Source organism: Euleptes europaea, chromosome 9, assembly GCF_029931775.1.
Source record: "Euleptes europaea isolate rEulEur1 chromosome 9, rEulEur1.hap1, whole genome shotgun sequence".
Lineage (NCBI taxonomy): Eukaryota > Metazoa > Chordata > Lepidosauria > Squamata > Sphaerodactylidae > Euleptes > Euleptes europaea.
Genome location: NC_079320.1, coordinates 34900288 through 34915157, shown reverse-complemented (window position 1 = coordinate 34915157; position 14870 = coordinate 34900288). Strand labels below are relative to the sequence as shown.

Below are 14870 nucleotides of genomic sequence, written 5' to 3'. Positions count from 1 at the left end.
AGAGCAAGAGTCCAGTAACACCTCACTCTTGCTCTTTTCTACTGCTACTGAGAGACTAACATGGCTACCCATCGTAATATATTAACAGTTCAATATTTAACTTCATGTTAAAATAATTAGACTTTCACAATCTTATTTTCTAATTAAATGATTTTTTTTAGAAAAATCAAAATATTTGCCCATAATGAGTAGACACCTCTAAAATTCTGAACATCCCCAGGTCTTGAATTTCTTAAGAGGAAAAGCATCCATTCACTGTAGTTGTGAGAAGAAACACTAACAGGTGACAGAACAAAAATATATTGTTCAGCTAGTTAACTGAATGTCACTGAAAGTAAATAGCTATATGCTACAAGCTGAAAGAACTGGAGCACTTGGCTGGATATTTAAAATAAAATGGTAATCTAACAGCTACAGCAGACTTGAAGACACCTAGTGATACTATTAATAATAGCAATGCTTTTATATAGCACTTCCACTGTTCAAAATACTGCACTTACACTATTTTCAGTCCTTACCACAGCCCTCACAGGTTTAGCCAAAATTATCCCTGTATTACAGACAGAACATGTTTTGCCTAAGGCCACAAAGTGAATTCATGGCAGTGATTTGAATTAGGGACCTTATCGATCTCAACTCATTCTCTTAGCTGGTACACCAGCTTCCTCAGTTCATCTTTTTTGGCATTTTCTTTTTGTATAAGTCAGGGGTGTCAAACTCATTTGTTATGTGGGCCGCATATGACATAAATGTCACTTGGTTGTGCCGGGCCATGTCTCGCCAGCCCAGATCAGGACTGGGGGCATGTGGCTGCCTCAGCTGGCTTGCGGGCCGGATAAGTGCTTTCAAGGGGCCGGATGCGGCTGTATGTTTGATACCCCTGGTATAAGTAATGTTAGTTATTAGAAAACATACTATAACCACTATAGTTTGAAGTCCTGCAAATTGTACTATGCCAATAAAGGTATTTGAAATGTGAGTTTGAAGTTCAAATCAGTAAATAAGTAGGATTTACATTCTGTCCAAACAAAAAGGAATAAAACTTCTGCATTCCAGCAATAGTAATCTTTGATGGACTCGTGATCCGCAAAACTTTGAAATACTTTTACACCAAGATTACCTGTAAAGAAAAAAGAGGTTCTATTTAGCTGCTCGTAACATATTCTTGTTTAGAAGCAACAGGCACCTTCAATAAATCCTTGTATAACAAAAATACAGGAAACATTTACTGGAGATGTTCTGGAGTGGAACCCAGAAACCCAACAAAGGACCAATGCTGAAGTGACCTGAGCAGAAAGCATATAGTTGGGGATCTAAATCAAGATGTTATCCCTAACAGCTGCAAATTGCAAGCCTGAAAACATGATTTTCTATTTTTCAAGGGTTACAAATGCACTTAAAATCTAGAAATGCCTTTCAATATCACTTATTTGTGACAAATGGCAGGACACACAAAAAAAGCACATAGGGTTGGATCCAGCTAGTTTCTCCACTGGTTAAAAAGACAGGAAAGGGTCCCTTTTGACCACCAAAAGGGCTACCTTGGGGGTCAAGGAACCTGCATGAACAAAAGCCAAGTGAAATGAGGGCTGTAATAAGGAGGGGAATTGACACAGATTGAACAAAAAAGATGGCTGGATCCAACTCAAGGACACCTGGAGAAATCAAGATGTCCTGTGCTATAATTAACCTAATCATCATTGTTAGCAGAGATCAAACTTCCCATTGACCAAAACAAGGGGCAAGTTTCACCAAGGATGATTTTAGTGTCACCCTCAGCAGTTACACCCTTTCAAGTCCACTGACTTTAATGGACTTACAACAGCTCTGCTTAGGATGGCAATGTAAGTGAAGCTAGTTTACTATATTCCACAGAATTCACAGTAAAACATGAACTCAGGCACATGGGAAGATGTGTGCGTTCAAAACCTGTTGGGTTTCTAATATGAGTAACTCCTGCACAAGCAGTATGTTTTTACTCGATTCAGCAGTATCCTCAGGTTTAGCCCTTTTCATTTTGTCCCACAGGAGTCAAAGTAAGGCTCCAAGATAAACTTGCATACTTTGGAGTAAGGTCTACTGAATACAGTGGAACTTTGGAGTAAAGAGCTTGTAACTGGAACTGCACAGGAGGGAAAAACTGAGAAGCAGCAAAACAGTCATTAGTGACAGTGGGATTTGGTTGTTGTTTTTTTGCCATCAAGTCACAGCTGACTTATGGCGACCCCGTAGGGTTTTCAAGGCAAGAGACTTCAGAGGTGGTTTGCCATGGCCTGCCTCCACGTCACGCCCCTGGTATTCCTTGGAGGTTTCCCATCCAAATACTTGCCAGGTTCGAGACTGAGAGCGTGTGAGGGGCCCAAGGTCACCCACCAAGTTTCTATGGCAGAGTGGCGATTCAAACCTGTTCCCCAGATCCTGGTCCGACACTTTAATCCCTACGCCAGGCTTGCTATTGGGTTTTTTTTAACAAACACTAATATAAACTGATGACAGCTCATACTGTCTGAGTATAAATTCAATCAACCCTTACGCCACTACCCACTTTTTAAAGTGAGTATATGCTTGCAGAGACTTCAGTTCTTTGGAAACTGTTGGAGTTTTGCCACTTTTGAACTTCTAGATAGCTTACCCTCTTGTCTTATTTACCTAGCTGGCCGGTTTGCATGGTGCCCAGAAATCTGATACCGGCTGCTTCCAACCTTCTCCCATTAACATCCTCAAGTTCAAGCATTTAAAATATTCTAGACGATGACTACAAAAGAAAGGAGGCAAAGACTAGGATGAATTAGAAACATTTATATTTCACTCTTTTTGTTCTTGCTGAATATTTAATAACCATCAGTAGTGGCAACTTTGAGTACTTGAATTCTTTTACTGTTCCCCACCACTTCAAGACAGGGCATCCGAAAAATGTGGACATTTGAGCAATACATAATAAACAGTGAGGAGCACACTGCAAGGAACACATACTGGTGAGGCCTTTTCCTTCCACAGATATAGATGCATATGAAGTACACAGAGTGCCCCAGACCTCAGAAAGCATTCAGTTCAAAGGACTAGGGAAAAAATAAGACTAGAAATGCTTGCCACAGCAATTTATAATATAACCCAGATATTCCTGGGTCATTTTTGCCTTCCTATTTCATACTCAGTAAGCAAGCCAATAAAGTACCATAGCTTTCAGTTGTCATAATAGAAAGTTGGTGAAACCTACTTACAAATCAGGTTGCTGATCTTTCTGAATCTCATGTTGCGGTACAGGATAGAGGGCTTCATATGTTCTAGCTTCACCTGACCCATGAATTGCGAAAGCATTAAATTGTTCAGTAGCTGGTGGAAGATAGCTCCAGGGAAGATGAGCTCTGCCATTCCACTTAGCACTGGTTCTTGATACTTCAAATTTTAAAGGTAGCTCTTGCTGTATTTAAAGGAAGACAAAAACCTGAGCCTGGTATTCCAAGAAATCGGTTATTAGGTATTAAGGAAAAAGAAACGGTCACTTACTTTCAGTACTTTCCTTCTGCCACAAAGCAACAAAATGAGATACTGCCCATGCCTATGAAAACATGGTATAATCATACTGCAAATACGTCCACAAGCATATCTGCAAGCCAAAGGTGTGTCACTGTTCTTAGATGAACATGGTCTTACTTAATAAAATGCAAGCACAACTTCTAAAAAATCTTGTTATGTAGCTACTAAAATATAGGATTACATTTGCTACATTCTGAACTACGTAAGAACAGATTTTCCATTTGGACATAATATTTTTACACAGAGTTCTTCTCTTCTTAGTAACCACAACAGTTCATACACATACTATGGTTTGATAATGGGGGTCAAGGACAGCAATCCACCCCATTTCTCAGCCACTGTTTCATCAGGGTGACCTTTTACTTCTGTGTTATGCACAGGCACTAAATCTCTGCAGCTGCTTGGTATTTATTACATAATCCATCTCAGTGAGATAGGTGGGCTATAAAGCAAATAAATAAATAAATGCATTTTTGGTTATAGCAACCAACTAGCTTTTGTTTAGAAAGTACCCAAATAATAAGGGAGAATTCTGATCTAAATCACCAACTTAAATTAATCCACTTTATATTTGTGTGAAAAGATGTATCCAATTATTTTAGCCATGAGTGTTCTCTCTCTTAAGTGCACAGTAGGAGATAAGGAGTACTTCCAGCAAAAAAAATTAGCATTAATAGCTGTTTAAAAGCAGAATCTCAGCAAATGCAGAACTGAGAGAAGTTCTACCTGCCAACATTTTCACATCAGTCATAAAAGGCAGAAGAATCCTGTCCAATATCGAACTTGGTGACAGAGACCAATCACTCTTTCACTTCATGTATCTACTGTTGCAGACAGCCAATATAGTATTTTTGCCTGCCCCCACCTCAGATACCTCAGAAATGAATATCTTAACTAGAAGAGAAAAGCAAATACATATACAGTGAGGGAAAAATGTATTTGATCCCCTGCTAAATTTGCCCGTTTGCCCTTTGCCAAAGAAATGACCAGTCCATAATTTTAATGGTAGGTTTATTGTAGCTGTGAGAGACAGAATAACAACAGGAAAAACCCCAGAAACCCAGAAGACAAAAGTCAGAGATTGATGTGCATTATAATGAGTGAAATAAATATTTGATCCCCTATCAACCAGCCAGATTAGGGTTAGGGTTCTGCTGTCGACAGAAGCAATCAATCCATCAGATTCCAAACTAGCCACCATGACCAAGACCAAAGAGCTGTCCAAGGATGTCAGGGACAAGATTGTAGACCTGCACAAGGCTGGACTGGGCTACAAGACTATTGCCAAGCAGCTTGGTGAGAAGGTGACAACCCTAACCCTAACTGTCAACCTCCCTTGGTCTGGGACTCCATGCAAGATCTCATCTCGTGGAGTTGCAATGATCATGAGAACGGTGATGAAGCAGCCCAGAACTACATGGGGGGAACTTGTCAATGATCTCAGGGCAGCTGGGACCATAGTCACCATGAAAACAGTTGGTAACACACTACGCCGTGAAGGACTGAGATCTTGCAGAGCCCGCAAGGTCCCCTTGCTCAAGACAGCACATGTACAGGCCCGTCTGCAGTTTGCCAATGCACATCTGAATGACCCAGAGGAGAACTGGGTGAAAGTGTTGTGGTCAGATGAGACCAAAATCAAGCTCTTTGGCATCAACTCAACTTGCCGTGTTTGGAGGAGGAGGAATGCTGCCTACGACCCCAAGAACACCATCCCCACCGTCAAACATGAAGGGGGACATCTTATGCTTTGGGGGCGTTTTTCTGCTAAGGGGACAGGACACCTTCACCGCATCGAAGGGACGATGGACGGGACCATGTATCGTCAAATCTTGGGTGAGCACCTCCTTCCCTCAGTCAGGGCATTGAAAATGGGTCAAGGATGGGTATTCCAGCATGACAATGACCCAAAACACACGGCCAAGGCAACAAAGGAGTGGCTCAAGAAGAAGCACATTAAGATCCTGGAGTGGCCTAGCCAGTCTCCAGACCTTAATCCCATCGAAAATCTGTGGAGGGAGCTGAAGGTTCGAGTAGCTACACATCAGCCTCGAAATCTTACTGACTTGGAGAGGATCTGCAAAGAGGAGTGGGACAAAATACCTCCTGAGATGTGTGCAAACCTGGTGGCCCCCTACAAGAAAAGTCTGACCTCTGTAATTGCCAACAAGGGTTTTGCCACCAAGTACTAAGTCATCTTTTGCAAAGGGATCAAATACTTATTTCACTCATTATAATGCACATCAATCTCTGACTTTTGTCTTCTGGGTTTCTGGGGGTTTTCCTGTTGTTATTCTGTCTCTCACAGCTACAATAGACCTACCATTAAAATTATGGACTGGTCATTTCTTCGTCAGAGGGCAAACGGGCAAATTCAGCAGGGGATCAAATACTTTTTTCCCTCACTGTAGCTATTTTCACTATTGAAGAGTCTGCCTTACCCACTATTCTGTAGTTCTTTTTTACTCAATGTACAACCCTGTACTTACAGCTTTACTTTATTAGCCTTTTCCCTTTGGTACAAGGACAGTGTATGCATAGACACACACCCCAATATTCCCTTCTGTTCAAAATATAGAACCAACAATTATTTTCTACAGTTCTAGACCAACTCCAAACATATAGGCATTAAAAGGAGTTACAGAAACACCTGAATAAGAGTTCCTTGAACTAGGTCCTTTGTTCCACTTGTATAAAGTGTTAGGAATTACCAGAAATCACCCCCAAGATCATACTTGTATATCCAACATTTAAACAATAGGCTTGCAAAGTTTTTCTGCAAAAACTGCAGAAAATGTTGGTAAATTTTAAAATGTTTACTTACGGACAGAGCTCCACTTCTAAGTATTGCTCAGTTTGGCCATTCAGGAAGAAAGCTTCTACAACTAAGAACCCAAAAACAAGTACTTATTTCATCCTATATTATTTTTTACATGTCAAATATTTAGTTTTATTTTCCATTCTACATTTTCAACATCCCACTAACTATATGCATCTATCATCAAGGGCTCTGAAAACAAAAGTGTTCACAATTATCATAGCTCTAATTACTTTTACTGTTGCTGAAACGAAATTTACAACAACTCTATTGACAGAGGGGAAAAGAAGAGATCAATTCTGCCATCTAGATAAGGAATATGGTATAATGAACAAGAGGGGAGGGACCTTGGCTCAGTGGTAGAGCATCTGCTTGGCATACAGAAGATCCCATGTTCAGTCCCCGGCATCTCCAGTTAAAGGGACTGGGCAAGTAGGTGATGTGAAAGACCTCTACTCGAGACCCGCTGCCAGTCTCAGTAGGCAATAATAACTTTGATGGACCAAGGGTCTGATTCAGTATAAGGCAGCTTCATGTGAACGCTAAAGCAATGGACTGGATATGAAATAACTGGGAGATAAATCTCATCCACATTCATTAACAGTAAGAGTAATATGGTAAGGATACAATGCAAATTGCTTTCATAAGGATGATTCCTTCTTTGCCCAGGAAAAAAAAGTTACGAGTGAGAAATCCTTTATACTTTCTCTAACTGCAGTCAGGTGAAACTCTTGCAGACTTTAATTATCAATTTTAAAAACATACTTGGGGTCATTTTGGTGGCAAACCTTTCAAAACAATTCAATTTGAGTCTGAGCTATCAGTATTTTAAGACATGGTTTCTGGTTCTGTCACAGAATGGTATCTGAATTTAGTAGAGGAGTGACTTCTTTAAACAGTGACATGTTTTAACTTGCCAGTTTTGTTATGCCTTTTATAACACTGTTTCTAAAATAACACTGCTTGAAGACTAAAACTAAAAGAGGGAATAACAAAGGCTCAGAGGTCAAACACATGGTTTTATATACAAAAGATCTACAGTTAAAGGAGATCAGATAGCAGGTGCTGGGAAATACCATTCTTGGCCCTGAGATCCAATGGTAGATAATATGGAGCAATATGGTCTGATCAGTTCATACGAATCTAGAGCTTGTTGCTATAATAATAATCACACTTCTGGTGACAAATTTAAACAAAAAAGCCAAGCCAGTTTCACTCCATATTGATATATTCCTGTGGAAGGCTATACATGCAAAGTAGTGTTTGTAGCACTGAAAATCAAGCAGCTATAGAGTCGAAATCAGGGGAGGAGGAGGGAATACCGTGGTGCAGAAAATTTGTAATTGGGGAAGTAGGAGCAAGGAGATTAGAGCAGTCTTGCGAGAAAATCACAGAAGAGTTTACTAGCCAAAACTTTGTAAAGTATTCATGCCTTGTTACTTGAGTAAAGTCTTACTGAGACAGGTGGCTACTTAAAAACCCAATTAGTATACAGAAATAGGTCATTTTCCAAATGCAATGGGTTGGATATTACCAACTTTTTCACTTGCTCAATTTTCACTTCTCCTCCCGACCCCCATCCTGCCTGTCCACATGGGTTCTACGTTCCCTACATAGCACTTTTGGTGGTCAAGAAGTCCCCATCCCTCTTTTACCCGCAGAAACAGGATAGGATCCAACCCACTCCAAATTCAGCTCCCTTGCTTCTAAACTATTAGAAATGACAGTTGTGTAACTGACCTCTTTAAATTTAGATGCAAGGTAACACATTTTACCCACTTCTTTGTGACAAATAAAATGTTTATCCTGTATGAAAGATAGGTAGTTAGTTATCAGCCAGTGATCTGATTCCAGTTTTACAGTTCTAATTGGCCCAAGATATATCTTTATAACGGATTAAAGTTAAAATGAAATGTGGCTTATGGAAACTCAAATGCTAGCCAAAATGCAGATACACAACCTTTTCAACAGGATAAAGACTTGTACTATAGTACTTGAAAGGTGTGTTAACAATATGATTTTAGGACAACAATGGCAAAATCAGCTCTATATTATCTATAGCAGAGGTCCCCAATGTGGCACCCATGAGTACCATGGCCCCCACCAACACCTTTCCAAATGTTTTTATAAAGTGGGCTGAGCCAGGTGATGTTTTTGCCCAGCAGAGCTTCTGACTGGCTGTGCAGATTTTTAAAAAAATCACTTTAGCAGCAGCTGCCACAACAAGACAAGGATCTTCACTGCAGGGATGAAAATAAGTTGTGTGTATGCAATACAATATTTTTAAACAATATGTTCATTTTAAAATAAATCTCATTAAGCACAGCTTCTGCTTGAAATGCTGAAGTGTTACTGTTAGAGCTTTGCAAGACCTCACTCCCTGACATTCTGTGTTTGGTCCTGCCTCGTAGCAGCCATTTTGTGGTTGCACTCACCACCACCAAAGGTGCCCACTGGCTCAAAAAGGATGGGGATCCCTGATCTATAAGCAACTGATTACCAATATTTTATTCACTATAATTAGCTAAAAATACTTTGCATATACATAAGCTACATGCTTTATAATTATCCCAACATTAACATTTACACATTTGCTAATATTCATATACTTTAAACTAACATGTCATGAAAAAGCTTGCTAATTCATCTTCTCTTCTGTATCATAGCTTGTTACTACAGTTTTCATAGCACTCCATTTTTCTTAACTTTCTGAAGCACAAGCTGTGTGACAACTTTTATAAGGAGTTGTACAGTAAATGACATAATTTGGAATTCAAAGTTGGATAATTAGATTACCGTACTTTGTTTACCCTACAATGTCAAGACAGGCACATTGACATGTTCTGTTACCCAGCAGACAGAGCTGCACAGAGGACAATAAAAATGGACACCAGTTTTATGAGAACGGGACATATTTCAAGATTGATTAAAGTAGCATGCTCATGTTGAATGCTCAATACATAAATGCTGCTTGTTTACTTGAGCTATATAACCTCAAACATCTTAATAAAAAGGAAATCAATCCCTCTCCCCTGCCATAAGTGCTTTAAAAGCAATTGTCTGTTCAGAATTCTCAACCAGTCCATGTATTTATCCACTCAAGCAATGTGGGGCTGGTGATTCTATTGACAGGAATACCAACCTCTGTGCAAGGATTTACTGCCCTAGTACCCTAAATTTAAACTGTTAAAAATTATTTCACTTACCCTCATAGTCCCACAGCCCGTTGAATGGTTTTCCAGAATCACTAGGAGGGGCTGGAGGATCATTATAAAATGGAGCAGTTACATCCATCAACAGTCCAGCATTGGCAGGAACCAGCCTGATTGTTACTGGATCATGAGACACTGGAAAGCTGTTCCATGTATGTTCAATTTTAAACTCCATCTGAATATTTTAGATATAAACATACAATTTGTAGATTTCCTCTAAATACCACTAAGATGTTTGGCAATAAAGATTATTTTTGATTATTTTGTTCTGCTGTAATTTTTACTCATATGACCCACACCATTTACTCGTGATGACTTAAAATATCAATTGATTACACACTGCTAGAGATGGACATCATGTACTTCCAACACAGACATTTTATGAAGATTACCATGCTAGTATACACAGTCTTACAGCTTCTAAATCAATTCTATTCTTCTTTACTCAGCTTTTTTTAATGAACACTTACATTCCCAATTTATGGGAAAAAGTCATACCTCATCAAACTCTAGAACCGTTACAATGACAAACAAACATCACACAGATGGACATAGCAACAGGGTACAACATGCAAGAAAATATTCTTGCCTATATCAATAGTACTTTAACTGAAATATTATGGTCTCCAAAATATCATTCTATACTGCCAGTATTTACTAGAACATGCAACAATGGCATAATTAGAGATTTGATTCTCCCCACTCCGGGGTGGAGGATTTAAGAAACTTTTAAAATATTGCATAGGGGATGCAAGAAAAACAGAAAGTGAGACATACCAGGAAATGAGGGGAAAGCTTTCCTTTTTACACCTCAACATTTTGGAAATTACTTCACTAGAGACTGAGGGTGACACATAGGGTGGATTCCATATTTAACTGTAAGTTGCACTAAGAACTGCCAGTCAGTTAGCCCCATGTTGAGGATCAAATATCTTGGAATGTTGTACTTTTCTTGTGGCACTGCGTGTCTGTCTGTTCCTCCCCAGTTTCACCACATGGTGTCCACAGTGATCAAAAAATTAACTTACAAATATTCAAATTTATTGCCATTTTCCTGATAAAACCACATTTCCTCAACAACACTGGTGCCAAGAAATACTGGTGCCAAGCTTACCCGTGGATTAAACAAAATTGTAAACAAATCTAGAGGATGTACAGTTGTGTTTAAATTTGTATTTTTAAAAAAATTACCACAAAAAAATCAGTTATAGAATCAAATACATGTGATATGGCTGTTTTTCAGAACTGTTAAAGTGTTCTAACTAATGCATAACATAATAGTCTCACTCTCGTTTGAATTCTAGGGTCAAACAACACCAGTCCCACACTCTACAGCCCCTTCCCACATCATTCTCATCAATGATTGCATATCATACACTGAGTGCTTGTCTATACCATCTAGGACGAGGATGATCATGGGCCTGGAGACCAAGCCCTATGATGAAAGGCTGAGGGACTTGGGAATGTTTAGTCTGGAAGAGAGGAGGTTGAGGGGGGACGAGATTGCTCTCTTTAAGAGTTTGAAAGACTGCCACTTAGAGGAAGGCAAGGAGCTTTTCCTGTTGGCAGCAGAGGACAGGACTTGCAATAATGAGTATAAATTACTGAGGGAAATGTACTGGCTGGATATCAGGAAGACGTTTTGTATAGTAAAAATAGTTCAGCAGTGGAATCAACTGCTTAGGGAGGTGGTCAGCTCCTTCTCTCTGGCAGCCTTCAAGCAGCGACTTGGCAAGCACTTCTCAGGGATGCTCTAGGCCAGGGGTCTCAAAACTGCGGCTCCAGAGCCGCATGCGGCTCTTTGGCCTGTTGAGTGCGGCTCTTCGAACTTGGTTTGGAGCCCCTGCTCTTGCGCCCACTCGCGCCGGCAGCCGGGCTGCGGAGCCGGCGCGCCTGAGAGAGCGAGAGCGGGCGAGCTGGCGCCTGTCTCTCCCTCCCCCCTGCCATGGAGAATGGCCGGGTCCCCCTTTCCCTTGCCCTCAGTGGTTGGGAGGCTAAAGCCTCCCCTCCCCTCTAGCTGCACAATTGCTGGGCGGATGGGCGGCTCGGTGGTTCCTGCCCCCCCCCCCGCCTATCAGCTGTTGGGCGGGGCGGGCTTCCTTTGTAGACCTGGCCTCCCACTGAGTCCCATTGGGAGGCCATGTCTACCCACTGGCTTTCTTGGTGGTAGACCTGGACTCCGAGGAGGGGGAAAAGTCCCCCTTCAGAGGCCTGGTCTACCAATTGGCTTCTATGGGCCTCCGGAGGCCAGGTCTACTGCCAAGAAAGCCAATGGGTAGACCTGGCCTCCCAATGGGACTCAGCCGGAGGCCAGGTCTACCAATAGGCTTTTATGACGGTAGACCAGGCCTCCAGATGAGGACTCCGGATGGGGAGGGGGAAATGGAAGGACTTACAATTTAATTTTTATCAATAAACAAAATCACTATTAAGTATGATATCAAGTTTTATTCAGTGTACCTATAGTTTAATTAAGACTTAAAACTTTAATTAAAGTTTATTAAGTTAATAAACAGTGTACCTACCTATATAGTTTAAGTTTAAGAAATTTGGCTCTCAAAAGAAATCTTAATCATTGTACTGTTGATATTTGGCTCTTTTGACTAATGAGTTTGCCGACCCCTGCTCTAGGCTGATCCTGCACTGAGCAGGAGATTGGACTAAATGGCTTGTATGGCCCCTTCCAGCTCTGTGATTCTATGATCTATTAATTCCATATAACGAGAGTGTTCTTGTTAGTTGGTCAACACTGTGGCACTTTAAGAGTTTTTCAAAACCAAAACACGCTGGATATTTTGGCTTGTACTGTGCTAGTACAGGGCTTCTTCATGTCAAATATTTTAGTCTTGTTGGGTCCAATACTTATAGAAACAAAATTTCATAAGACACTCATCTCACATTGCCCATCTTAAAGCTATGCCAAGACCACCATGGAAAGTGGTGGCATATACCTTCATTCTCCCACCTTAGGCCTCAGCATCTCATAAAAGGAAAATGGAAGCATTTCCATTCCCCATTGCTATGGTTGGTCTGGCTAAAAACAAAGTGGAGGGTGCAACCTGGAAAAACTGCTCCTTCGACACAGAGCCATCAAAGATCACGTAGACAGACCTTCTCTCCCTAACCTATACCCCTGCCAGAAGCAACCTCTTTGAGGAATATGAGATCTTTGCTATCCTTCACTGAGAGGCACCGTCGCCAGTGCACACTCGCTTGCCTAGGATCTAAATTAGCTTAAACCTGCAATAAGCAAAGCCACATGCATATCCTTTGTCTTTGGAAAATTCCCGTAGTTGTGGATTCTGGTTGCCAACTTTCCCCCTCGCTTAGGGGCCTTACGCTTTTAAGAGGCATACAAGCAGGAAAGCCCTGATCTGGATGGCCCAGGCGAGCCTGATCTCGTCACACCTCAGAAGCTAAGCAGGGTCGGCCCTGGTTAGTATTTGGATGGGAGACCACCAAGGAAGTCCAGGGTTGCTGTGCAGAGGGAGGCACTGGCAAACCACCTCTGTTAGTCTCTTGCCATGAAACCCCCCAAAAGGGGGTCGCCATAAGTCGGCTGCGACTTGACAGCACTTTGCACACACACAAGCAGGAAAAGCTTCAGAAGCTGAATTCCTGCTTATTGACATAAAAGCAGTCATACTGGAGATGTGGCTCAGAGAGAGGAACTTTCAATCAGGGGGGAAATCGACAGAATCCTTCATGGGGATTAATGATGGAGAGGAAAGGGGTCGAGAATGACAGGATAGGGAGGGCAGAAATTTCATCTGTGTCGAGAGCAGCGCTGAACCCTCGTAAGACAAGGAGTCCTTTACCAGCTTCCCTCGACGGCCAGCGGGTAGAATGGAGCAAAAGGAGACTCTACGTTCCCGCTTACCAGCCCCGCTTACTTTCCAGTATCTTTTCACCCAATCGGAAGAGCGAATGCGGAAGCCCGCGGGAAGAGGCACGCGCGTGACCTTTCGAACCAATGGGAAAGCCTCCCCCCGGCCTCACCTAGGATACGATTGGCCCAGCGTGGCCCGCGTCATGTGACACCCCCCCTCCTTCGACCGTTAGGTCCGTTGTCAAGGAAGCCGTTGGAAAGCCGTCGGCTGGCGCGCGCCGCCTCTCCGGAGGAGACCCCCTGATTGGACAGGGAGGGGAGGTGACGTCGCGGAGAGGAGCCCGGGAGCTTCCTTGTCTTCCCGGCTGGGCCAGGGGCTCCCCTGGCTCTGGACGTCGGCGTGCGCGAGCAAGCTGGCGGAAGAACTGCGTGTGTAAAACCACGGTGTTTTCTCCACGAACAGGTTACTCTTCGGTAGGCCCAGTGTACCCTGCACGCCTGCTTCTATGCTCGATTTAAAGCCCAACCCTATCCGCGACAGCAGGGAAGTAAAATAATAATAATAAAAAAAGCAAAGAGTCTTGGGGTACCTGTAAAAACTAACAAAAAATTTATTCCGACACGGCTAGCCCTCTGCAATTCTACTCGGAAGTTAGTCCCCCTGAGTTAGTTTGGATTTGTTTTAGGTAAGTGTGCAGGGGCTTCAGGACTGGGTGTTCTCCTAATCGGTCAGCTGGAATTCCATGAATGGGGCTCAGATAACTCCTTGGCAGGTGACAGCTAGCACGTGGAAAGTGGTTCAGTGCCAGCTGATCGTCCTCTGTTGGTTGCATCAGATAGGATCTGACCATGAAGAAGACCGCCCCCCCCCCTTCCCGGTAGTCATCTTTGGGGCTATGGCATTGGAACTGGCCTGCCTCAATAAGAAGGATTGTGCTGTGTTCGTGTTTTGTACTCTTGGTAACTGAAATAGCACCATTTAAGAGGAGGTGGCAGAGCATTTGTTTGGCGTGCAGGTTCAATCCTGGCATCTCCAGCCAAGAGAGTTGCTGCTAGTGTGAGTAGATAATACTGATCTTGAGGGACCAGTGGTCTGATTTAGTATGAGATGGTGTGGGAGACCAGCATTCCCAGTAGCTCTCCCTGCATCACTGCAGCAACCCAAGCCTTTAACACCTGACTCACCATCCAGAGCCAACAGGGCACAATCAGAGGTGTGGTGGAAGAGTTGTCTGGAGAGTCTACCTCCCACTCTGTGGCTTCATGTGTGTATTTGGTTTCCAAAGGAAAATTGGGATGGCTGGGGTACTCTCTTTGCTGACATATCCTATCCCAACTCTCTTTGCTAATGCATCCTATTCCTGAGACTGGGGAATATGTTGCAGAGTTGTGATTTAATGGGGCAAACTCTTCCAGACTGTTACAACAGACTGGGGTAATTTTGAATTTGATGGAGGAAGGCATAATTTAAGGA

General features: G+C 42.3%; 1 protein-coding gene across 3 annotated transcripts; it reads right to left on the bottom strand.

Moving 5' to 3' along the window:
• Positions 1–1014: 1014 nt before the first annotated feature.
• LOC130482744 (UPF0462 protein C4orf33-like) lies at positions 1015–9742 on the bottom strand. 3 transcript variants are annotated; one of them, XM_056855585.1, is made up of 5 exons: positions 9562–9742; positions 6362–6422; positions 3508–3559; positions 3214–3421; positions 1015–1076 (listed from the first exon to the last, which is right to left on the bottom strand). In XM_056855585.1, the coding sequence occupies exons 1-4, from the start codon at positions 9740–9742 to the stop codon at positions 3218–3220; spliced, it is 498 nt and encodes a 165-aa protein (XP_056711563.1). In that variant the 3' UTR covers positions 1015–1076; positions 3214–3217. The 3 variants fall into 3 exon arrangements, with proteins under 3 accessions (XP_056711563.1, XP_056711561.1, XP_056711562.1); XM_056855583.1 differs by lacking the exon at positions 1015–1076 and adding an exon at positions 2641–2755 and having other exon boundaries at positions 3222–3421; XM_056855584.1 differs by lacking the exon at positions 1015–1076 and adding an exon at positions 2650–2755 and having other exon boundaries at positions 3218–3421.
• Between the last annotated feature and the right edge of the window lie 5128 nt (positions 9743–14870).